The sequence below is a fragment of the Cataglyphis hispanica genome, chromosome 20 (genome assembly GCF_021464435.1).
Source record: "Cataglyphis hispanica isolate Lineage 1 chromosome 20, ULB_Chis1_1.0, whole genome shotgun sequence".
Classification (NCBI taxonomy): domain Eukaryota; kingdom Metazoa; phylum Arthropoda; class Insecta; order Hymenoptera; family Formicidae; genus Cataglyphis; species Cataglyphis hispanica.
In genome coordinates, this window is record NC_065973.1 from 2,649,638 (window position 1) to 2,677,249 (window position 27,612).

Below are 27,612 nucleotides of genomic sequence, written 5' to 3' on the forward strand. Positions count from 1 at the left end.
CATTATAATAAACATTGCGTTAATTGTCAGACAAACTAGAAATATCCGAAAATGAACCGTGAAATAGCTTATGCTATCAGAATCGCTTTTACACAAATTACGTAATCCTAATTTGGTACGATCGAAACCGTAGCGGCGTGAGTTACTGCCAAGTGGTTTCTGGGGCGGATTTCCTCCGCTGTCGCGTAAAGTCGATATGCTCAGTTTGCGACCGAGATCGTAGTCTGGCCAAGAACCGCTTTGGTTCGGAACCATTAACGGCACATCCTACATACAACGTAAATGATCCCTGCAAAACTCCTTTTATTTTGTTTCGGACAAGAATAAAAAAAAAAAAACAAAAAATGTTGAATTGTAAAGAGATCAGCTTCTAAAGTCTCGGATAAAAAAGAAATTTAATACTTGATCAAATTTCACTCAATATACGGTTCGCCAATGTGCTAAACACGCTGTGCGAGAACGAGATATTTAAACTTATGTGTGTTCTATTAGCAACAGAAGTCTTCAAACTGAAAATTTGTCTTTGACATAAAAAAAAGAAAAAAAAACAATGACGGAATAAGCAACTTTGTGGAAAGCGGCATCTAATAACATCATCGCGTGTTCATTAATTACTTATGCTGGGGTGAAAGCCGATTAAAACTCCGTTAGTGTTGATGGATAGGAATTTAGGAATTTTCGCACGGAGAACGCACTCAAGACACGCCTTCCCTAATTCTCTGGTAACGAGTTATTAAACTAATGTCTCTCATTAACGGAAACCCTCCTTCGATTGTGGAAGAACGTGGCGGAGTCCTTACATACTGATGCGCGAACGCAGGGTAGAAGGTGGAGGAGAAATAGGGGTCACATACAGTTCTCGGTGTGCTACGTGCCACTCGAAATTGGCCTCGTTAGTATGCCATGTAGTTTCGAGTCAAAGTGCGTTTGCGGCAGCAGCCACTCCGTCACGCACGCGAGAGAGAATCGGCTGCGAGAGAATTTAACAATGTGCCATTAAACGCATCTGTTTTTGCGCTGCGCGAGTTTGTTGTTCATAAGCTGACGATGAGTTTAAAAGTTCTCCCTTCAGATTCGAACATTCTTTCTCTAATAGAGAAAGATGAATCGTTAGAGTTGCGATGGATTCAAATTTTTTTAATGCACGACAGATAACATCATGTGTTTCATACTTTTTTAATTGTGCCCATTTCAATTAGTTAATGGCGTCCTTTAAAACTGTTAAGTTTATATATAGTGTATAATCATGATTTAAAGAGAGAGAAATAGAAAAATAGAAAAATTATTAATTTTTTTTTTTTTTTATATAATAGAAGAAAGAAATTAAAAGAGTTTTTGCATGAAATTTATTATATACTATGTTTTATCAATATAATACTTGTTTAAAAAAAAGAAGAGTTGAATCAATTTTAATGGAGATAAATATAATCAAAAATTTTTAAAGCGATAGATTACCAGAAACTGTTTTTGTTTTCAAATATATTATATAACAGATTTCTCATAACTACTTTTTGTGTTTAGAAAACCAAATATTCCCTAATAATGCTATCAAAATAAAACGTTAAAGCATCAAAATGTTACTAAATATTTAAAAAAATTCAATCTCTTTCAATTCAATATCTCAAAAATTATATCTCATAGAATAAATTTATTTGAACACAGCTTAGGAAATATGAAATTAAATGTGCAAGTGATGTAAGCGCTGATTATAAACGTAAGTTAATATAACAAATGTAGATAATGCATAATAATTAAACGCAGCTTACGGCACCGCGATAGAAACGTAATAGATGTCAAATCCAGAAATGGGATCTAATAGCTGGCTTCATTGTACGCGCAATGCAAAAAAAGAACTGTTGCAACCGATTGTAGTTATCCGCGAATTATGCCGTTGGTGGTCGTGTCTGACTATTCGCGGTGGAGCTTCAACATGGGCTTGCGGTAATCCGCAGAACCACACTTTGAGAGGCCCTGTTCCACTAATGCAATTTCTGGCATGATCGATTCTGGACTACAGGCGAAGACCTCGCAGAACATACCGAAACATTATCGAACTTACCGAACATTTACTCGAATTAGAATAAATCTTAATTATAATCCAGACGCAAAAATACTTCGCTCTATTAACGTTATCACGAATTACATACGATTAGATCTCAATTCGTGCGACTCAAGAATCTGTGAAAAATAGTCGTGATGCTGTTACTTGACTTAATTTGACAAGACAATGTTAACGAAGATGAGTACAAATCTCTCTAAATACATTTTGCATAATGCTTATGAAAAAATATAATTGTTCAAAGTGTTGCTTTATTTCTAAAATACAGTTAACGAAACCCTGATTCCGTATTTCGCTCGATATATGCTAATCATTTTATAAATATGTATCATTCGATAATAATCCAAATAATTCATATTTCAAATGAAGTCATTTTGACAATAACACGATTACAATAGAGGCGTTGAATTTTGATCGTTGAACCAATATATGGAAATTATACTTGTATGAAATTCAACCAGAGAATTTGATTCGTGATCGAACTATTAGATAATAAAGAAAGCTTAAATTGTTATCTACTCGGAAACGGAGCATTCGATAGGAACGGTTTCCATTTCCCATAGATTATATCGCGTAATTCTTTATAACGATAAGAAACCTCAGCGACGCAATAAAAAAAAATGCTCTATGATAATCGTAAGATATTTCTAGAATAACATTGAAGCATTTGCAAGGCGATTCCTATAGCATTTCAATAACCGCGACGGCGGATAATCCGAATTCAATCGGCGGTCTCTCGTCTGCTTGTCGAACAAGCCCGAGGTCTTCAGACGAGTGTTGCTTCGAAACCTGAACCCACGTCGAGATTGAGGGAATCCTCATGCTTCCCATGAATACGGAATCAGGGTTTTGTAAGTTCCAATCTGTATCTAGCATGGGCGAGAACTCGTACTTAAAAGAAACTGTCTGTGGTGAAGCTAAATAAATTGAATCTATACATTGCAACGCTAAGATTTGAACGACACTATGTTAAGAAAATCTTCTAAAAAATTATAAAGGTGTTGATAAATCAAAGGTAAGAAAATCTTCTAAAAAAATTATAAAAGAACATAGAGACATGACATATTGCGGAGCGTGATTTTAACTCCCTTCCGAAGAGAATACAGAAACTCTGGATATGTGATGAGATAATATAATAGTAATCATCACATGTCAGCTTGCATGTAATCTTTCTGCACACTTTAAAAACATTCACAAATTCCACGTAATAAATAAAAACACGATTTTGATGAAATATAAGGCGAAAAGGAACGCTTAAGAAATTTGATAGAAAAATAATTTAAATGAAAAGAAGGAAATAAGACTGCCAACGAGTTAATTTAGTCTTGAATTGCAACGGAAATCGGCCGCCAATTTAACAAAGGGGCAGAAAGCGAAGTATTTGAATTAATAGCCGGCGATCGGCGCTTTCACCATGCAGGTCTTCGCGATGACAATCGGTTACTCTAATTCATTTATGGAGAATTTCCACCTTCCCTCTACGTAAACCGAGAAGAGATATAATCGATTTCTCGTTCTTCGACGCCAGTTTCTCGTGGAAAATAATTCTATATACCAGATGCTATTATAAGAGAAAATCTCTTTTCTTTGTAAGACTTTAGATTAAAAGCATGATGTCGCAAATCTTCGCAGTAATATTTATCACTTTTAGCTTATAAATTTAATAACTTGACTTATTGAGATATCGAAATAATGTAACTATTAAAGGAATATTTATCATCATTTAAAATACTTATTTTAATAAAAAATTTAAAATTAATTTAAAAACAAGCATTTATTATTTTTTACTATAAATTAACTTTTGTCACGCAACATTAGTCTAATTATTAAAAGAAAAAAAAAAAAAAATTTGCAAGAGAAAATGCATCTATGATATCCGGTAACCTAAAGTCAATTCTTATTCACGTGGATTAGCATTACCAATATTGCTTTCTAGGCGGGGTGGAAAGGGATATTAATCGATCATGTGTGAAAAGAAGATTGTTAGACTGCAGAGTATCTTGGCGCGAAAGAAAAAGGAAGCGAGAGAAAAGAAATCAAACTTTCATGAAAGTTAATAAATATCTCGCCTAGCACACTTACTGTCTTATTCTTATTTCAAGCTATGAGTCTCGCGACATTTTGATCGATCGTCCAATAATATTGTATTATCATCATGAATATATTCTCCGATAACATTTCTTTAATATTTTTTAATTGATGGCGTATCTCTCGTAATGAGAAAAAGATTAGTATTTGTCATTCGTACAAAATATTTCTAAACTTTGTAAATAATAATATACATCAATTAAAAAATATAATAAAATGTTATATTAAATAAAACTTGTTATATAGATTGTATATCTCTCTTTTTCGACATAGTTCGCGAAACAAACATTCGATGAATAATTCTGCAATCCTGGATCGCAACTCAATCGTCGGAAACTACCGCCGATGGCATTGCGCCGGCGAACTAACGCAAGCAGACGCACTATCGAAGCAACGTTACAAACGTAGTGTTGAATAATGCAATATATGCCCCTGATACTGGATTAATGCGGTTGGTTTCGCGCGCAAATGCAAACTTTGTTGATTGTGCGCGATGTGTATGAAGTATCCTCGGAATATAATATCGTTCTCTCGGATCGACATAAAGCTTTGGGGGAAAGCAAACGGAAACGTCAGCGAAATTGATTTATCAACAACTGAATTTTTGTGCTGTGCCGAGGAGAAAGAATATTCACAAAAAAATTTATTCTCTGTATGGATCCATTCTGTTTCTCTCGCGTATGCAAAACTACAGTGAACAAAACGCTTAAAGCATATAATTTATCACGGACGTTCTGGAAATGTTCCTATTTGGACTCGCACTTGATTTCATAACGTGTTATACTCCATTGGATAACTGGGAAACGAAAAATTCTGAGATACTTTATATATGATTAATCCTGACGATGATAACATTGACGGATAGAAGGTAGGTAGGTAAGAAGCGGAAGGCATCATTTTCGCGATGTCGTGGAAAATTGTTCACAGAGGCATGCATACTAGCTGCATATTCGCAATTTAGGCAAATTGCGTGAAGATATACACGTCGTATTAGCGGCAGCGAAAACCACTTTGAACGAGATGTCAAATCTGTCACTACATGATATATTTTTCTCGAACGAGGGTATAAGTCATCGCGCTGAAGATATAGGGAAAGTATCTGGAAGTAATAAATGAAGCTTCGTGTATTGTATTTACATCGATTTGTTTCTAAACGACAGGCGAATGATTTCAATAATGACAATTTTTTAACATTTTAAAGTAAATTATTAATATATTTGAGCGGCTTAATCCCTGACGTACGATAAGAAAACAATATTGTCATTAGCTGCTATTCACCTGAGAAACATTTTAAATATCAGTCACAATTTTACATCGAGCTAAACGCATTTCTCTTAATATAATATAATACTTGTTATAAGTATATATATATATTTGTAATAAATATTATATTCCAATTCTATTATATACAAAGAGAGAGAGAGAGAGAAATAGAGCGAGAGGGAGAGAGATGTATATTCCATTTATTTAAAAAACATTATTTATAATATAAAAATATTAAAAATATAATTAGATTTGTATAATAAAAAAGATAAAAATGACAAAAGATAAAATACTAGAGAAATATTCTTTCATCTATAATGATAATTCAACTGGAGAGACGTTTAAAAGTCAACTTTCCAATTTCGCGATTTGAACAATTCCAACATATAGAACCAAGAATATATATAACGTATATATATATATACGTTTCGGAAAATATTTACCATTTCTTACTATCCTTTTAAGCGTGCTGGATCCTGAGATTCTACGCGCGGATTCTGATGCGACACGAGGTAGCTAAAATGTCGTCACGTTCAAGTCGCATCTCCTTGAACTGTATATCATGTGTCTTTCGGGAACATAAAACTCATATCATTTCTATTCTGATGTTCCATATTATCCGAATGCATTTCGCTTTAGAAAGCAGCGGATCACGAGGTGTGGCAGTCTTGACCTCGTCTTCGCGAAGCTGTCAAAAGCATTTCGAAGAGCGAGAGCGAGGAGTTGGAAAACTGGAATATCGCTAGATATGAATTTCATGCGTTTTCTCTCGTAACATTTTATGTCATTTGTCTTATTTTAGCACGAAAATTACAAAAAATCCGTTTGAGATCGTGCTATTTATTTGATACTTTTAAAATTGTGAACGGCAGCGAAAGACGATGAGAAGAGGAGCGCGTATAATAAGAATGCACAATTATTTCCTGATTGTAAAACAAGATATTGTGTTGTCTCTAAACGGAAATGTTGACTCGTATTTTTATTCCGAGCCATTTGTAAAGTGCAGAATGCAAATGGGGAGAAAGAAAATTAAAAGAAAGCATCAAGAAAATTGTCTGTTTTCAAGGACTTGCTTCACTTCCGACTTTACGTTCTTAATCTATAAATTCTTAACTATAGCCGCTCCTGCAGAAAGTTTTAACTTTCATAGCTTGTTCAAATCCATTGTTATCTGTTTTAAGTTCACTCGATGAACTCGTGACAAAAAGTCCATTTATAATTTCGTGTCGCGTAACACAAAATCTAAAAAATCAAAATACACGTATACAAAATGAAAGTATACAACATGAAAGTATACAACATGAAAGATCAGGATAAATATATATATGTATTAGGGAGGAGGGAAGGAAGAAGGGCGACAATAAAATTATAAATAAATTTTTCTCAAGTTCTGACAAATTGCTGTTACTTTCTGACGAATTGCAGATCGTCACCTCTCTAAAGTGAACTTTAGATTTCGAATGCGTATATAAATATTGATAATAAAATTATATTTTGCACGAACAATTAAAAGCAGATAAATATAGCTTTCTTGACCGAGCAAATCTCCAGTGTGGCTATTCATACTCGAGTATTTAGCCCACGTGGAACGCTAGCTGGAAATCTGACGGGTTCAGGGGTAGTTGGCTGAAGCCCCCGAGTGTAATCGCATTATGACCCTCATGTATAGCTCTCATTACACCCCCGACAGCACTCCGTCATTGTCCCCACCAGCTCGCTACGGCAGACGAATGGGTGAAACGAAGCTTTATCGTCACTGACCCCCTGCTTCTCTTTCCCCTAAATGCACCCGGCATCGCATGGCGCTTTAAACGTTTTAATAAAATCTATTATGTGACATCTAGCTATTGTTTCTCGCGTTATTATACCGCAATTACATGATGCCGTATACAGATATGTGTAATGGTATCACTGTGTTTATTACATGCGTTTAAAGATAAATAATTTTTGCATAGCAATTTAGGGATTATTTTAATCTTTATTTGATTAAATATTTATATTGATCATTTTAATCCTTATTTGTATTTTTATCATGCTTTATACGATTTTACTGCATAGACACAATTCAAATACTGTATCAAACTTTTCAATAGAATTTTATTCCATTTAAATTTCGACATTGAATTTTTGAAAACGTATTTCGGATGTTCTCATGTGTGAAGAAATAAACTACCCATTAATCCGCGAATGCAGTTTTATTTGGCACAAAAAAAAACAGTGTTTGTTGAATACGCTAAGAATTGTTGGTTGTATTTTACACAGACTTTCAGATCGTTTAGCTCCTGTTGCAATGAAATCCCGATTACGTTACGTCACGAATTCTGGTAAAGGCAAAAAAATTTTTACATATAAACATATAAAACAACAATTTTTACAGAAAAGATCTCAAATTGTTAATCAAAGAGAGAGATAAAGAGAGGAGAGGGACAAATATTAAACAGATTATAAAATATAGAAGAATTAAATATTTTAGATTTTTCATTAAAACAAATTTGCCTTTATTACTGATTTAAAATAAACTAATAAATCTCATGCAGAAAGTTATTATTAGAGAATCTAATATTAAATAGTATAAAAACATAGCTACTTTAATATGCATTAAGTAAACATTATAACCGTTAAAATAAATATCTCTTTATATGACAATAATGCAACAATCATGAAAAGAATATCGATGCAACGTAAGGTTTAGGAAATTTAGACATCACTTTGGAGAGCTACGAGTCACGATACTAATGGCCCTAATCCATCAGTCGGATCATCACCAGACTGTTATGATTGACAGGAGGTCAGTGGCATTTGATGAAGCATCTTAACTATATCCATTCATGTCAGGATAATCGGGAGATAAAAACACATAAGGGAGCCTCGATTTGATCCTCCCTATATTTATTCGGTAAATCAACAAAGATAAAACAAAGCAAAGCATATCAATCAATATGTAAATTTACGTATCCAATTGTGAAATAATTTTCGATATCGTTAACATCATCAAAATATTTTATCATCGACTGTCCAGCAGCAACGAATATTCTCTTGTTACGGGCAGGATATTACTTGAGTTTGCTAAACTATTTTTCTGCCAAGAGAAATTCATTTGTTTACGTATCGCGATCGAACTCGGAAAAATCCACGAGAAAAGTTCGCAAGTATAGAAACTTGTAATATACATTTGACGCTGGCTGGTATATTTTTTTTTTATAGAATCCGTTCTATCAGAGAATGTCTTTCTCTCTTAAAAAAGAAAAAAAGTAACGGCATTGATTAATATTTTTATCTCATTTCTCCTCTCTCATATGATATCCCGAAAAAAAATGATAAAAAATGATTAAATGTAAATATGTATAACTAGCTTTGGATATTATTATATATGATCATATAAAATTATTACATACGTTATCTTTTCATAATTAATTATTTTATATCTGATATTATAATATTTTTTCTCGGATAAAAAGATATTAATCAAAATTATAAAGAAATATGAAAATATCGACAAAATATTTCAAAGTCTGGACACTAGATAAAACATTTTCCAGCTTTTGTATATCAGTTTTGTTACTATCTCTGTATTTCAAAAATGTTTCAGATATGCATGCGCAATTGACTCGATTTATTCCTGACCCGATTATGTCTTGAAAAACGGCTTTCGGCAAGTTTCCCACTTGCTATTCCCCAGCGCATCGATAAATATTTCGCGGCCTGGTGAAATTACCTTGGGAAGTCTGAGAATGCATGCAATTTCCGAATTCTTCGGGGACACATTCACGAATGATCCTGTGATCTAGTTACGTGTGAAACATATTCTCTACCTTTTCTCACAATTTATATTATCAATATTCATTATTTTTTCCAATCAGTTCAAATTAATTGTATTCTTTCTTTTGTTTTTTTTTTTATATTTTATAGGTTTTAATTAATACGTTATATCTTACGCAAACATGTTTATGTGAAACAAAAAAAATAGATAAAAGAATATCCTCTCTAATTTCTCTTAAATAATTATTTTCTCCAATTTAGTATAACAAAATAATTAAATCCGTCTTTTGTTTTTTTATAAACAAAGAATAAGAATATATTATTATATGCAAAATGAGATCACGATTCGAGAAATGACAATATCATATGTTGTCAGCTCGTTTATGTACATTACGTAATCAGGTAAAATCTAAATATACGTACGTACCCACATCGTCAACAACATTATTTTCGCATTGCTCGATAGTCAATTTTCCTTATCTAGAAAAAGCAAGAAGATGAAACATTTTATATAAAATATGTGATAAAAAGAATATATTTCCAATATTTGCAAATGTTATTAATATAGAAAAGTAAATATCGTGTACAAAAAAATAAATTTTCTGATGTTTTATTAATAAAAAGGATATTAGAGATGTTATAAATAAATAAATATTTTTTTATTTAAAGAACAACACGCAAAATTTCCGGCATTTAACGAAAATTCGGCGGCATTCCTTTAAATTTCTCATCGATTATTAAAAAAGAAACTTTTCGGGCACTATCTGGAAAGCACGCAATCACCTTACGATTGAATTCGGGCATATAGAAGCCAAAGTTTATTCCGAAAAAAATTTACGAACGAAAACTTACTTGATTATGGCACATTCGATTGGAAACTTACGATATTACTGACTTTTCCGGATAATAATATTTCCGTCGATTCTTTACGTTCACGAGTAGTTGAAACAAATCGTTATTATTTTAACTGCAGAAAACAATGCAATCAATGCAATTATCGATTTACAAATATATATATATATATATATATATATATATATATATATATATATATATGTGATAAATCCAATTATAAATCATGTTGTTTTTGAAAAAAAAATCTTGAAAAATTGTAAATAATTAAAAAGAAAATTGTTATTTTTATATCATGACTGTGTGATACTAACGTAAACTTGAATCAATTCACTGAAGAAAGTCAGCATATTAATTAAATCCCTAATTGATGCTGTCTTTTATACAAAAACATGACTCTGCGCGCATTCATCTCATCTGCCCTTAAAACTTAAGAGCTTCATCTGAAGAAACATATTCAATAGATGATCTCGATACATACACGCGACGTACGGCACACAGCGAACACGGGGATGACCGACAGGGTGCGAGGAAAACGGATGAGTCAGGAAGAGAGCAAATACTTATGAGTTATGAGAGCGTCTCGGAAGTTTGCAGCCGGTCGTCGCGATTCGGATGAGGCGTTTCAATCTCGGAGTTTAAGAAGCCGTCTTCTCCTCGAATAGGAAGACCGGGCAAAGTGGAGAAGAGAATTGAGAGGTGATCGAGACGTTATATGTGGAGGAAACTTCCAGGGAAAATACACGATCGTGAAAGACCGGGGAAATAATCTGTTCGGTACGGAACTATCGCGGAATTATTAAGAGCATTCTTCTGTTTACGACACCCTTCCGCCGTCCGACAGCCACTTGGATGTTGGATGCTATTCCGGGATGAAAGACTCGTTGCGACTCTCTCACGACTCGCTAAGTGACTTCCATGATTTCTTAGATTTTTCACTGTGCGCTTCGACGAACCGATATCTTCGCAAATAACCCTTAGTAAGTTTCTTATTCAAATTTAATGTAATTTAAATTAAATACTGATATTTCGAATATCATTTGATTTTAAAATAGGTTTAAAATTAATTTAAAAATCACGCAATAATTTTATAACTCGCAATGTGATTAAAAAATTTATTCAGAATATTCAAATATTCAATTAAAATCCAATCTCAGTGAAAACGTTTTTCTTAGAAAAAAAAAAAAAACTTACAAAAAGAAGAGTTCTTTAAATAAAATAATTCTCATATACTCTTTAATAAAGCAACCCGATAATTAAATTTAGCAGAGGAATATTAAAGAATTTCTCATATACTTGGATTTTCAAACGGTCGGTGTTAATTGAACGGTTAACTTTCTTAATCCTGATAAAATATACAATTAAACTAAGACGAGTACATAATATGTTACTGAGTTGCAGTGAAAGTATCGCGCTGATGATATTCTGCAGAGAAAGTGCAGGCTAAAACCTGCAAGATCTAGGAAAGAAAACTCTTGAGATACTGATACGGCGCCAAGAAGTCGTATCTACTACTCCTTCGTTCGCTCCCTTGCTGTTCTCTTCTTTTTGACTATTTATTCTCTCTATCTCTCTCTTCCTCCTCCTTTCTCGATATATACATGCCCTCCGCTCTCCCAAGTCTCTTATTGCGTTACCACAGTAGTCTGATCTCCTACAGCGTGTAGAGAATCAGTCGGGGTAACCGACCTCACTTTTCACAGACCACGGGTGGCGAACGCTCGTGTGTAGCGATGCAATCAGAAATGGGAAAACAAATGTTGGAGAATAGATAGACAAGACATTTAAGTTGCGTCGAGAATAAAGTGCTCGTAAATTGCGCGCAGCATCGATCACTCGAACGTAATAGCACTTTAATACATCGATATATGTCTTATGTCTCTCACTACGACAAGTTTTTCATATTTTGTAAAAAATTATATATCGTAATTATATGTATATACAAAGAACTAAAAATTTTTTATTCAACATTCTAAAAAGATTATATAGTCTTAATCATTATTTGTTTACATTAATGTTATTCATCCAATTTTTTTCTGACGATTTATTACACGATGCTCTCAAAGACGTAAAGATTCAAGGCTGATTTTAATATTCCAACGCTTTAAGCTTTAAATAGGGAATCGATGCCTCAAAAAGGTTTAAAGCTTTAATCTCGCAATTACCTAAAGGGCGAATAGCGTGTTCATTCAAGTCGCAAATGAAGTTGGCCAATGCAATTTATGTAGCATTAACGACAGAGTTTCCCTTCGCAGGTTTTCTCATTATATCGCTAACGGTAAAACGAGGTATAAACGGAAAACGGAATCTTTATGCAAAATAAAATAATCGCGGCAAGTGACGAAATTATTAAATCGGCAAGATGTTCGCAAGTACGAAGAACAAAGAGTGTCGAGAGTTTCGAGATTTACGATGAGAAAAAGCACGAAGAGAGAAATAAAGAACTGTCAGAAGTTCTCTTTGTTGTAAAAGTTACTTGGCTCCATTTATTCATTCTTTTCTTTCGTCACTCAACGTTGACAGGGGAAGGAAGTAGGAAGTCCGCGGGAAAAGCCGGATTTTCCGAGGCATCCTTCTTGCGCGACAAACGCGTGATATCCCAAAATATTCCTGGCGCGATATTGTTGCGGAAATGCTTCAAAGATCTCGCGAATACGCAATATGTAATGGATGAACTCGGCGCGTTGTATGCATCGTATCGTACAAAATGCAGGAGATACGCTATGAGAGATGAATATGACATGTTTGCATTTTCGCTTTCATGGTTATCAGATATTTTTATCGTACTTTATATTTCATCATTTCCATCGACGATTCGAGGAGATAAAAACAGCAATGAGACATTTTAATATTTGATCACGTAAGGAAAAATACTGTTAATCCTTTTTTTTTTTTAAACCATGTCATTTAGAGAATTTCACTAATTATAATCATCGCTGATTATTAAATGACATTGACGGAGTCGCCAAATTGCTCCGTAATGTAGAGGCACAAGCTTTTTTCATGCTACATCTCTCATGGATAAGACTCGCATCGCAGATGAATGGTGAGCATGCACGAACGGCACCAAGTTTCTCTTCTCCCTCCTCGATTCGTTTCCTTTTATAAAAGGCAGCTAAACTTGCCCGGAAGATTTATTGAAAGGATGAATACGGACGATTAACCAGTGAATTCCCTGCATTTCCGTATAGCTCTTTTTCTTCGTACTTCGCGCCGCTGTGGTGAACCGATCGATTTTGACGGCATGAGTGATTCGCAACACATTTTTTTCTCCTCGCTACTTTGTCGTGAATTGCCGCAAATAAGTAATTTTTTTGTGCCACAAGTCGTATGCAACTTTCAACTTTAAAATGTTAATTTTTTTGTGCCGATCGATAAAAATACATTGAACGAAAGCGTCAATTCTTCTCTCAAATCCGCAAAATTTACTCATGATTAAAATTACTCGCTGTTTGGAAAATTTTGTTTTAAATAAAATTTTAAATAATATTTGACAATGGCATGTTTCTGTAAGCGTCGTAGTTTTCCGACAGTTATTTCCTTCGTAAAATTGTAGAATTGTAAAATAAACGTTTTGCGGTCACTCATTTTGCGTGCAAAAGATGAAATAGCTCCAACAAATAGACAAAAATTACGCTTTTACGTAGTTCTCTTTTGACGTATATAAGTAAGTAGACAAAATAAGTAGACAAAATAATAAGAGTAAAAAGCTATATAATGTCTCCATTCTCTAACTGAAAACTCTGCTTGAATTATATATATATATATATATATATATATATATATATATATATATATATATATATATGTATACATATATAAACAATTTTTTTGTAAACAATATTTAATATATATTCGCGTTATCGCAGACAAATTATGAGCTGTTTAGTTCGCGCGACGTTAATTAATGAGCGAAACCGATTTATTCGAGCATCATTTAGACGTCGGCGGTGTCCTTTGTCAAGCAGATGCGTTGAAGAGTAAAGAACGTCCGCCGGAACAATTTATCGTGATAAGCCTTTCAACAAGATTTTCTACCCTTATTTATCCCTCAAATTAACGGACATTGATTAGGCGGGGCAACACATCGTGATCTAGGAAACTCCCCATTGACAATTAATCACCGTCACCACACCATTCCATTTATTACATAAGGTGGTTTTATAGAACAGTGTTATCTCACATTTATTTATTTTGTCATATAGAGTGTCTAATAATTAATTTAATATATTTGGATATAAATTTTATTCTAATAAATACATGAAAAAAGTTATTCATTGAAATTATTTTATTTTTAATATTTTTTTTAATTATAGTTTCCTCTCTCTCTCTATCTCTTAAAAATCGCAAATTTATTAAAGCAAATTTCACCTAAAAAATTAAATGTAGAATAAGATACCGCTGTATTTGTCAACGAATTTCACTTTTTTTTTTCAGCGCAAATACGGCAACAAATGTCGTGGCATTTGCGAGGAAGCTTGTCAGAACGTTACATTCTCTCGCGCATATAATTATTTTAATAATAAAAAATCTCATTTGTTGAGATAATATTGTCGTAAGAAGCGGATAAATTCAATTGCGAGGCAAAGAGCTCACAGTGAAAGAGATGGTTTGAATTAGAATTCAAAGGGCTGATGTAAATTATCTCCTCTTTTCCCCTTTCCTCTGTAACTTGACGAATTTTATCCGTGTGTTCTCTTTATCAGTGTATCCGTTTTCGCTGTCTAACTGTCTTATGTGTTACACGGCGCGCGTGTTCGCGGTCGTCTCGGGGGTATTCAAGACAAGAAATCCAATTTCAATGAAAAGGCGGAACAAGAGGTTACGACGCGAGACAAATATCGCGTTTCAGAGCTCCACACCGTATTCGCGATTTCATACACGTTGTCTACTAGATATTGTTTTCTTCGAGCCTGTCGACTTATTCACAGAGAAATTAAATGATTCATCGCGAAAACGAAGAAATCATTAGCGAAGTTCTCCGCTTGTTTTTTTGAAGACGGATATTAAAATCATCTAATCGAATTAACAAAGATCTCGGATATTTTAAAAAGAATTTTAAGGAATTTTCCATGACAAGACTAAAATGACCATATGATTAACACAAAAAATAAAATCAGCATAAAAATAAGAGTGTGTACTAAAAATATTTTATTTAATTTTTAAAAAGAGAATTATTTTCATTTCTAGAAGACGTTACCAGTAGTATTGTGTCAGTAATCTTTTCATTACGATCCCATGCACGTGCTGTTAATAAAATGAAGCGGAACATTAAATAATTTGCACCAGTCATCCATATTTAAGAGTAAATTTAGCTGCTCAGCTGCGAACGTTGTATCGCATACATTAATTAACAACAACCGTACTAAATACAGAAAATCCATTGCTGTGGTCCATAGCCGTGGGGATCGTGCCAGAAATTTGGCAGTTATTTCACGATAAAATCTCGTATTTCTGCATTGTTTGCAGAGAGGAAATAATATATTGATCACATGTGACGTGTAAAGCCTTTCAATTATTTTCTTCGAAATTAATTGTCTTCTCACTCTTTTAATAAATATAAAATTTTAAGCAGAAATTAAATTATTCATTTCTGCTTTAACAAAGATTGATTAAATGTTTCGCAATATCGCCCCATTAATGCATTGTTCACATGTGAACGTACCGTTTTGAATTATTATTGATCATAACATACATTATCGAGACGCGGCCACTTGCTCAGATAAATTTTAAAACGGATATTTCCATAATCTTCAATATCCAATTTCCTGATATTTTATAATTTCTACTGACATACAACTTGTCTAATCATGTGTATAATAATGTGCAAATATAATAATTACAAGCAATATGATCAGCTCATCTATTTCACTCAAATAAGACATTTAGACATTTATTGACTAGAATAAGCCAGAATTTATAATTTTTATCGGCTAAAATAAATCATCTAATAAAATAAACAATCAAATTTTGCTGTTGCTGTATAATTGTAATTTATTCTATTTATAAAGAATAAAATTTATATAGGACGATATTTTATAAAAAGCCTAGATATTTTATAAAATGAATAAATATAGAGCCTGCATATATATATGTATACATATATTGTCAAATTAGTTTTTTTTTTACAAAAAAGCTTAGGATTTTAGTAATTTTATAAAGCGTCGAATCTTTGTAAGTCGGCATTTAAAAAAAAAAAAGAAATTTGTACTTTTGAAATTTATTTGTACTTTTTGTGAAAAATCTGAATTTACGGTTTGCAATATATATATATATATATATGTATATATGATTTCCCTTTTTGCAAAAAATAATATTGACAAAAATGTTTTTATTGATTGAAAAGCGATAAAGAAAAAAAAGCGCAAACAGAGTAGATGAAATCGCTGAGAGAGTATTTCAAGATCCACACGTGCCTTGAGTGCAATAATTATTGTCGAAGGCACTGTAGGGACGAGCGTAGCCTAGGGACAACTTCTAGAAAAGTTTGATTTGAGAAGCGGCTCTTAGGTACGCCAAAGTTTTCGGGAAAGCAACTTGTAAGGGAGAAAGGACAATCTTCGAAAAGTGTCAGGGAAAGATATCAACCTGCGCGTGTCTAGTGCGGCCCATACTTGACAAACTTTTCTACGCTTGATATCTGATTTAGAAGTACGAGAAGTAAGGAAAATATATTCGCACAGTTTTGATTTCGATAACGTCAAATCGATGCAATGTACAGCAATGCCGACGAATGTTATTCGGCAAAAGCATAACACACATAGGCAAAATATTTTTATTTTTGTTTTAGATAGTTATTTAAGAAAATCAAAATATATTCAGGATATAAATTAAAATTAAAATTTAACTTTATTTTAGCAATGGAACTTAAATTTAGCTTTATCTATGCACATTTTCTGTTTTACACGCAACGTTAATAGCATACGTAATATCAGATTAAAAAAACTTTATTATTTTAATTTATTTTCCTCTAAAATAAATCATATATTCAATATAAACATGTATTGTTTATTTGAAATTATAATATATTTTCAATTTTTAATTTGTTTAAAAATGTTTTAATAAATAATGTTTAAAAAATAATAATATAAAAAAATAGATTCTATGGAAAATAATAATATAATATGAAAAAAATATCAATTTTTATGTTTTCATCATCTTATCGGATCGAGTGGTTAGTATGCAAAGCAATCTCGAAAAAGAGTAGTCCATAAAATAGAATAGAGGCATAAACTCACCGATTTTGACGACCGAAGGTAGAGCGTGGAGCACCGAGGACAGCTGGAGCAGCTGAAGGATGAAGACAGTGGCTACCAGGCAGCCCAGATTCATAGCTCATCTCGGAAGCCCACCGCCGCGGCCTTTTATATGGCCCTTCACACAAACACTACCGCATGAACTATGTTTGTGACGGATAAGACTCAACACTTTTATGCATTTACCTAAAAGAAGATCAAAAAATAAAAATAAAAATATATATCTATATTAAAGCAATCAATCAAAAATTTTAGACCACACAATAGCTAATCAAAGATTAAATGCAATTAAATTAATTCTGATAGATATGAAAATTCAATGCTTTCATTTTATAATCAAATGATTATAGCGAATAAATTTGAATCGTATGCAAATATAAAACTACGAATATATCAACGAGCCATTCTTGTCTGCTCGAAATTAATTTTTACCCGATAGATTAATTAAAAGTTTTCATTAAAATATATCAGCCAAAGGCAAAACGTATTCGTTTGATTTCTATCGCTGAACGCAAGATTCATAAGAACCGCTTTGATGTTTTATCAGAAATGAGATTTTGCACTTTTCAATTTATTGAAGAACAAAGCTTTCCGCTAACTCTGCGAGCAGTCTAAAAATTTTGAGTAAACGTTTGAAATACGATTCAGAGGTTGCTATCACTTGCTTCTACTATTTCGATGCTTGTCGAAAAATTGCATGTTATATATCATGTGAGCGTGAATTTTTTCCCATGAAAAATTTTATATTCTATTTAAAGAAAATTTTAAAATATCATATTTTTATAAAGCTCTCGATGCAATTTTTATTATGTTTAGCAATACAAATAATATATATAAATATAGATATTTAATATGTATATATATATTTATTATGTACTGTAACTTAATATAGCGCAACACATAAAATATAAAATCTTTTCACGAAAGTTCCGTAATGGATCGAGAAAGAGCGTACGAAAAATACATTTTCAATATTTTGCAAATTTAATATTTATTAATTAAATTGTAAAATATAAAGTAACAAGAAAATTATTAAACACAGTGATCGTGATGTTACAATGATAGTCATTTAATTATTTCAACTTATTTAGAAAAGATTTCTAAGTTATATCATTTCTTGCATCTTCTCTCTTTCCTTCTCTCTCTCTCTCTCTCTCTAACACACTTTTCACGTTTCACGGACAAACATGCGCGTTAAGCGCATTATTCAGCAAACTTTGCATTCCATTTCTACTTACGCGATGTTTCTTGCTCATCGTCGCTGTCTCATAAATCGATAAAATTACGAAATAACCGCGGTGTTTTGTCGCCGATGGCACGCAAGAATGTTGGCACAAACTTGCTTGCATTATTTGATTTTAATTCAATGTCATGATTTCTTCGCGAAACGGGGAACAGTTTGCGAAACTTCCCACATGCGGCTTCCTTTGTCGCGGTAGTTCCAAAAGAAACAATGGTACACCGACGTTCAGTTCGCGATTCGCGATGTCGCGCATTGTGTAGCGAATCGCACAGACTGGCTGGCGACTTCCTCCTTGCAAAATCCGCATATATATATATATATATATATATATATATATATATATATATATATATGTATTCCCATACCGCTATTCCTTTACTCGACTTTATTACGAGAAGAGGGACGGCGTTTCTTACTTCCACTTTTCCGGCGCGAAGTTTCGACCTGAGTAATTGCGACTCTTTTATTCGAGGCGCGGCCCGCTTTACAATGTCCTGAAAGAAAGAACGATTCTACGGCGAGCGATAATCCCCTGAGAAATACGTTGCGATAGATAATCGTTTCAGCTAATAGTCGGTGAATATAAAAAGTTCATACAATTCTTTAAATGTATAAGTATTTTAAAACAATATACGAAACATTTCTCGCAAAAACTTACACAAGTTTTAATTTTTATTATTTTTTAAATTTTCTTCTTGTTTTACTTTTGATATTCATGCATTTTTTTATATTTTATTATATTAATTATTATATTTATTATATTAAGTTAAGAATAATAATATATTTAAAATTTGTACGATTCAAAGAAAACAGAGTTGTAAAAGAATTTCCTTCGCGTCAAGATACACCGGCGCGCGTGAGAAATGTAAGGAATCCAGAGTGAGAGATTAACGTTATCGTAATTAAAACGTCGAGGAAAATTAATTCATCCTCCTCGCCGTAGGAGAATCGCGACATACTGGTAATTTGTAATCTTGCAATTAGTACGTCGGAGGTGAAAGGCCGCGAACATCTGGGAAGATATATCCGGTTTTCCTCGCGAGAGGCTTCTATGAAGGGAAAATGAGCGGGCTGTTATACCAAATTCTTCCGATTCGTTTTACGTCGCGTCCAGGTTGCCTTAATCGCGCCGTTTTATTCGACGATAATTCGTCGAGACCATAGAAACGCCTTAATGGTTTAGAAGAAATAGAAGAGAAAAAGTAGAGCGGCGTACGAATGTGTTTGTACCCGCATGCGCAAAAGAGATGAAAAGACGATGAAAGGGGCGAAGAGTTAACGGGGTCGGAATAACAACGCGGTTGATAGAAAGAAGAGAGGGATAAAGAGGGATAGTGATTTAAATATATACATATATTTTTTTCCTTGTCTCCCCTCTTCTTTTCATCGACCTGGCCGCCCGCCACCTTTTGTGATCTACGATCGCCCTAAAACATCTTCGCAATATCACGTCGTGCTGACTCTCTGGCGGGAAAATAGGGGAAAAACGACTCGCGCGCGTGTTAGTGAATCTCCCGGAATTCTCGTTAACACGGTCATTCCCCCCGCCTATGATACCCGGCTTGTATGAAAGCACGGGGAAATGCTTGCTAAGCGGGAAAGGATGTATATTTCCTTTCTCTCTTTTTTTATAGACTTTTCCTCATACGTACTATCTTAAAAAGCGTATTCAGTTTGATCGCTTCCCGATCTCGCAGTAATAGACGATTTATCATCAATACTCTTCTGCGAAAAATCTCTTTCTGAAATCTTCGCATTCTGTCAGCAGAATGTAATCCCTCGCTCATACGGGCGAATTTTTTTAAACATTCGTAACCGGATGATTATGTCAGCTGCTTTATCAATTCTTAGACAATCGTCCTATTTTTAAAATAAATGTTCCTCATCTCGACATCTCTCTTCGTCAAAAAGTAAAAAAAATATCTTTAAGTTGATTAGAAAAACTGCGTGCAAAAGTGCATTCTGCGCGAAAACTTAGCCGGATGCAATATTCATATGCCGTTTCCTAAGTTTTAGTGCGATAAAGCTCGCCCTTTTGTCCCTTTCTTCTCCATTTCTCCGCGTTTCCAGCAGGAACCCTATCCACGCGCTCGCATATCTTCGATTTATCGACGCTTGACGCTCTAGATGTCGATGCCGGCAGCCTCTAGCGTGATCATTTTGCGACGCGCGATGCAATAAAATTTAATCGTCCATATCGAGAACGGGGCGAGTGTGCAAAGCTGGCGTACGGAAGCACATTCCACTTTAATCCACTCGCTCGTTTGACAACGTTGTGAAAAATACATAGATCGCCGTTTATTTAACGGAGAGTGGAATTAATAACAATCAATATTTATTGCGCCTATAAATGTTAAGAATCCTCTTAACATGGTTCAACAATTATAAATTTATCAAATTCTTTATTAATATTTCGAAAGTGGCAAAAGAGAGCTGCTATGCGACTGAAAATTTCTTTCTCATTGCAGGAGGATAGTTTTGAAAAATTTGTCAGTATAAATATCACTAAAATATTAACTAAAAAATATAGTAATATTAACTAAAAAAATTCATAAATTAATATATTATAAAAGCACTGATACTTGTAACAAATCGCATGCATGATTTATTATTATATTTATATACTTTAGTCTCCTATATCATTCACGAAAATTGTTAAATATGACCGGAGAACCAAATACATAATTTATAAAATTATCTTGTCAATAACAAATGTTATTTAATTTCTCGATTAAATTTATTCGTTCGATATCAAAGCGATAGTAATATCGATATAAATGCTTATGCATGTACATGAAATAATGTGGATTCGCGTTCGATCGTAAAATTTTATTAAAAATTGCCTTGTCTCGTTGACGTATTTATTACTTTCATAATGACGTTAAAATACTTTCCCGAATTCTCTCAGATTTATTGAAAAATCCGTAATGAATAATTTAGCAAAATTAAAATAATGAATATGATTTAATATATAGACGGAAAATCTAATCGAAATAATCAAAATTCATTAATTCGTATGAATCAATCGCTGTTCTAAATTAATCATAATAAATTATATCTATACTCAGGTATATAATTCAAATTTTCTTGCGCATGTACAATTATGTATATTATGCAATATAGCAATTAACATTCGTAGAGAATAATGCATTATATATAATTGCTTTTATAGTCAAATACGAGAAATTTCTGTAAATATTTCATAATTACATATTATCGAAATTGTCTCAACATTCACGAACATTACGCAATTGCAATACTTTGTTACAATCAATATCAGTATAAATAATGCGAACAGTAAGTAAACTAATGCATTTCCATATTTAATTATATATTTAATCAATATAATTAATATTTATTTTAGCATTATCTTTCCTTAATTGTATAAAATAATAATTATGTTTTTCTCGATATAATTGTCAGTCATAATTGTAATAATTGTACTGTGTAAATCAATACAATATATAATAAATAAAAAAATAAAATAATATTTAATATATTAAGTAAAATAATAAAATAAATAAAAATAGTTTATCGTACAACTCTATGTATGTTAACTACAAGTTGTACAAAAAGAAAGTTATTGAAAGACTTGGTTGGCGGACAAGTCATGTGGCGGACAACAAACTTCAAACTACTAGAACAATTCGTTTCGGTTCGGAAGACAGTTATCGATTTCGCCAACGAACCGAACAGAACCGCATCGCGACACGAAGCTTGCTCACCAAATTGGAATAAATGAATGACATATATTGTTTTCACCAACCATAGAAATGTCATAAGAAGACGGAGGAAGCAGTAAAGAATAAAGTTGCGCAATGATTTTTGTGAACGAAAATTTGGTGAATTCAATTCCGATATTACATTGTCGAGATGATAATCATCGTTATCTTTCGTAATCTATCTTTCACATTTCCAGAATACTGTTTACAAATTAAAATATTTCATAGAAAATGGATTGTTTTTTTTTGTGAAATTCATCATATATTTCTAGTTGATTATATCTTCTTTAAATAAAGAATAGCAAAGAATTAGTTAGAGAAAAAATAATAAATATTTCAATGCCGAATAATATATCAACTGGTTTTTCAATATAAATGCTATAAAATTGGATGATACTATCTTTTATTATTTCATTATATGAAAATAAATTTGTTTACTGATTCATTCATTTAATATCTAACTTCACTTTTATTTAATATTCCACTTTTAAAGTTTAACATATAGTATCTTCGATGCGAATAAATTTCAAATGAATAAAGAACTGCAGAAAACTTGAAGTGAAAAACAGAATTCACTGATTATACTCGCTCCGAGATTATGTAATTTGAAAATGTTGATTAATTCATATTTATGGTCTCTCTTTCTCTCTCTCTCTCTTTCCCTTTTTTTATTCTTTTAATACTATATATGTATATAATATTTGAATTAAGAAAATTATAAGCAGCTTTACTTACGTTTTCGCTGCAATTTTTTTTAAAAGTGTCGGACAATCACGCTATTGGAAAAACCTCACGAAACTCTTCCAATATCGTTGAGATAACGTTTTGAGATGTGTGTAGACATTCGAGAGCGGCGAGCCTCAGAAGTGTAGAGATGTGTGTCGATGCGTAGAGATGTATGTCGTCCTCGCGCGACCCGCGTAAACATAATCTCTATGGTAACGGAACCGTAATCATCGCGGAAACATAAACATACACATCCTACCGTGACAGCGGCCGGCGCGCGACTGCCTCTTGGTCGGTCGGTCGTCGACTCGCGACAATAGCCGAAGACGCCCGAGCTCCGATGCCCATCGCGACTGAGCACGTGCTCGTCGTCCGATTACGCTTGCGCGTACTCACGTGTTCGGAAGCACGTGTGCGTGTTTTTCTCCGCTGTCCGGAGTGAATGAGTTTTAAATACGTTTCGATAATTTATTATCTTGTTGTGTTTAGGTATTTTTATTTTTTAATTTTAATATATAGTTTATATATATATATATATATATATATATATATATATTTTTTTTCCTTATACATATTTCTTATTTAATCTCCAATTTTTCGAACTAAATATATTATAATATGCTATCTTATATAAAATAATAAATTGATATATTAAATATTAATAATTGATTTGTCTCTTCCCTTTCTTGATAATTATTTCAACATTAAAATAATATTAAAATTTCCGAGAAACTTATGGTTTTGAGAAAAATTACGCACAATAAAATATAAAATATAAACTTTAACAGATTTAACAAATTTTATTGTAAAATTTAGTGAAAATATCTTATTTCGGCATATTACTTTCTTGTTTTAGAAAAGTTACATGAAATAGCATCATAGAAAAGAAAAGTGAAGTCATATTAAGTTCTACCAGCTACTATCAATTTTAGGAGCTCTTTCACGCTGTTCATGCATCATACATGCGTCGTAAACTTAAAAAACTTTTATGGCAATTTAGTCGGCGACGAACAGGGATCGTTATTCGCTTTCGTAAATTTCTTTTCATTACAAAAATTTTACGTGCCTCTTTCACATATAAACGATGATTTTGGAAAGTTGAAATATTAAAGATTACAATTTTTACAAATACGACATATGACAATTAATATAGAGTATTTATTCGCGAGTTTCTTACAAGAAGAAAAATAAACAAAAAACTAAAATTGTGCAAAAAAACATTTATATACGATACTAAACAAAATTATAATTATCGTAATTTATAATATTTCTCACGTATTTTATTTAAAGAAATTTATCAAATCAAAGCAAAGAAAAGCTTGTCTTTATAATCAAAATACTTTTAAGTTGAAAGGAAATGATGCTACAAAGAGTATTAATTAAAATTACTCATTAAGAAATGCATTGAGCTGTTAGAATGAAAAATCAGATTACTTCATCTTTTCAGACATCTTATAACTTTTGTATTTTGCTTCATTTATTTAATTAGGTCTTATAGAAAAAAGTATATTAGCGTATCTTTATGTTTCTGTAAAAAACATTAGACAAACATATCGCAAAGTTGTTTCATTAATTAAAATGCAAAAAAATATATATTGAAATATGCAAATATTAAAAATAGCAACAGGTTTTATATGCTGAACGAGAGCACGAGTTAGCCGAGACACAAACCTTGTGATGGATTGAAATCGACTTTCCAAGAGGACTTTGGTTGGAGTTGCAGTCGAACTTGGCGTTGCTCTATGCATCCGGAGGATGGCGGTATGTTCGATGTATAGATACTATTATGTATTTTTTGATAAGAGCGAAAAGGGGGAAGGAGCGATATGACATGTATTTGCTTTAACGTTGATAGCACCGTCATTAATCTTATTGGGATTAAAAAATTTTTACAATCTTTTTAAGAGATGATTCTATAAATATGAGAAATCACTATCTCTAAAAATATTTTAGTAAATAAAAAGTAAGTAATAAAACCTAATTAAATATTATACATAAAAACACAAATATATCTGTTAATATTAAAATATAACGAAATCTCTGATATTTTCCTAGCAAATATTTTTACAATGTTTTTTTTATGCAATCAATTTTGTAACTTTATAATTAAATTTTATTAAAAACGTAACATAGCTAATTTTTCTAACAATTATTAATTGTTTTTTAAACATTGAAATTAATTCGTTTTATTCAATTTACGAACGATTCGATTAAGAACATTCTTCATCAAGTACGTGAGTAATTTTTTCGATATAGCTTCGATGATTTGATTCTTTGTTAGTATCTGAAATAAATAGAACACCTGCGGATCAAATAATTAACTTTGCTCCAACAAATTCGCGATTATATCGCAGCGACACAAAAGTCTCCTCGATTTCCGCACGACTTCTGCGAACGAAATACGAGACCAGTACCATTTTCCCCGGAGAATCCATTTCCGACCAACGTGGTATTCCTCGTTCGTCATCGATTTCGCGCCGATCGAGCCCGATGGGGTGAACTTTCTGTCGCACAAATTAAAACCATTACTAATGGCATCGAGCCCTGAGCAGAGAAACCTCCCTTCCCTCCAATCCTTATCCCGAAAAAATAATTTTTCGGTGCGCTTGCATCGACAGCACGGCAAGAGAATTACATTCCTCTATGGAGGTCGTGGAAAAGTTTGAGTGCAATCAAACGCATCGAGAGACAGTGAAAAACGTCCGCGGTGATCAGACACGCGAGAAGAATTTCTTATCTTTAGGCAAATGACAACGCCTAAGACAAACCAAAGACACCAAAAAAGTTTTACATTACTATTCCATATTTGTTAGAAAATGTTGGAAAGTGATAGAATATGTAGTTTATATAAAATTTGAAGTAACGGTTTATAAAAAGATGGTAAGTAATTTTAAGATATATCTGCTTGCGCGCTTCTATATTTTTTTCTATTTACGGATTGAACTCTTCATATTCAAAATTTTTTATTCTTATGTTAGAATGCTTAATGTGAGTTTCTAACTTTTCCAAGGCCTACAAACTTTTGCATTTGTAGATTTATAAAATTTTATTTTGTTAAACTTTTTTATTTAGACACCCTTATTATCGATATATCATAAAGCACAAACAAAAAAAATATATACGTAAAACATAAAGAAAGGATTTAAATATTCATTTTATTGTTTTTTTTATAAAGAAAGATGTCTTATTAAAGTTAACTCTAGACTACTACATTTGCGACTCTTCTAAAGAGAGATGAATACGCTGAATGAAGAATGAATCTCGCGATTTAATTTTTGGAGCGCTTTCCACATAGAAAGGGGAGCGTAAAGAATGGGCGTGACTCAATTCCATGAGGGGAAAAACCGCCGGAGATTGTCGAACAGAGACGTCTTTTGGAATTTCGCGCGATTCCAGCGAGCTTTCGCGTAAGAAAACTTTTGGACGGTATCCAGAGGTTATAGATTTATCGCCGTAAAATATAATGGTGCCATTGTATACGGCCGAGCGGTTACGATGTTATCCATTGTTGGTGTATAATTTTGAAACTGATGATTGAGATCATTGCGCATGAATTGTAAATTATTGTAAAATGAAAGAAACTTTATGCGCTACGCTTAATGGAATCGCGGTTTCAACAGTCGCATTCATATTCATATAACGCAGATTACACGCAAATCACACGGATCGTAAATTATCTAACCGATTTGCAATTCACTTCAGTAGAAGTAAAAATTTTAAAATGAATATAAAGATGTGTCCAAAATCAAAAATTTCTAAAAAAATATTTTGTTCATTATTTTCTCTTTAAAAATCTAAAAGAAAATAATATTATTATTTATTGCTTCCGCTTTTAATCAAATGCATTTCACAAAATAAGCGCGATGTTGCATTCTAAGATTTTTAGTAATGCTTCGTGTTGACTTCGATGCTCCCTCATTAAACGTTTATCTCTTATCGCGACTCGCGCATGTATAAGGGTTACCTGCAACATATCTCAAGAGCGGTTGCAAAATTTATCGGCGATTTCGCCATAATGGCCACATGTTTTCGGGATTGTTTTGCCGTTATCTTTGAATTGGTTTAAGTTATTGTCGCGCACTTCGAGCTTCCGGGCAAAAGGTAGTCGCCTACAATTGTTGGCAGCACATAATGGCTATGATAGCGTATAACAATCAAGATCACAATATAAGATCACTTAAATAACAGTTAGCAATTAGTAGGCAATTAGCTACATTGATGACGATGATGGGCACGATACGGAACATTTTATTTGCTACACGTATTCTCGACATAATCGTTCATCCGCAATGTCGCGTTTTATCACTCCAAAATAACACAACGTTAGATAATGGGATTGCACGCTTTCTGTCATTTATTTTTAATCCACATGCATATTTAGAAATATTTGTACATAATCATACAAAATTATATAATTATTGTGTGAGATGACACGTAGAAACGGTCGTGAGTGTCTCATTTCATTTTTCGCTTATAATCGACGATTCAATCATCGGAGTCTGCATTTATCTCGTAATAAAAGCAATTTGCGCGAATTCACGCGGAGGTCGAAGTTTTTCCTCGACGGATCATAAATCGTCCGTCGAGCGAGTCCGCCGCGCGCGTCACAAAGATCAAATTCAAAATTGATAACCGTTTGATAAT

The 27,612-nt window shown here is 32.8% G+C and overlaps 1 protein-coding gene across 8 annotated transcripts in view; it reads right to left on the reverse strand.

Annotated features, from left to right (window-relative positions):
* The window catches only part of LOC126856896 (glutamate receptor ionotropic, kainate 2-like), a 135,658-nt gene extending 112,413 nt beyond the window's left edge, over window positions 1-23,245 (reverse strand). For all 8 annotated transcript variants that reach the window (XM_050605882.1, XM_050605879.1, XM_050605880.1 and 5 more), the window contains exons 1-2: window positions 22,978-23,245; window positions 17,260-17,463 (exon numbers count right to left, since the gene is read on the reverse strand). In XM_050605882.1, the coding sequence (XP_050461839.1) occupies window positions 17,260-17,353 (94 nt within the window). In that variant the 5' untranslated portion in view covers window positions 17,354-17,463; window positions 22,978-23,245. The remainder of the gene's footprint in view (window positions 1-17,259; window positions 17,464-22,977) is intronic.
* Window positions 23,246-27,612: the final 4,367 nt, after the last annotated feature.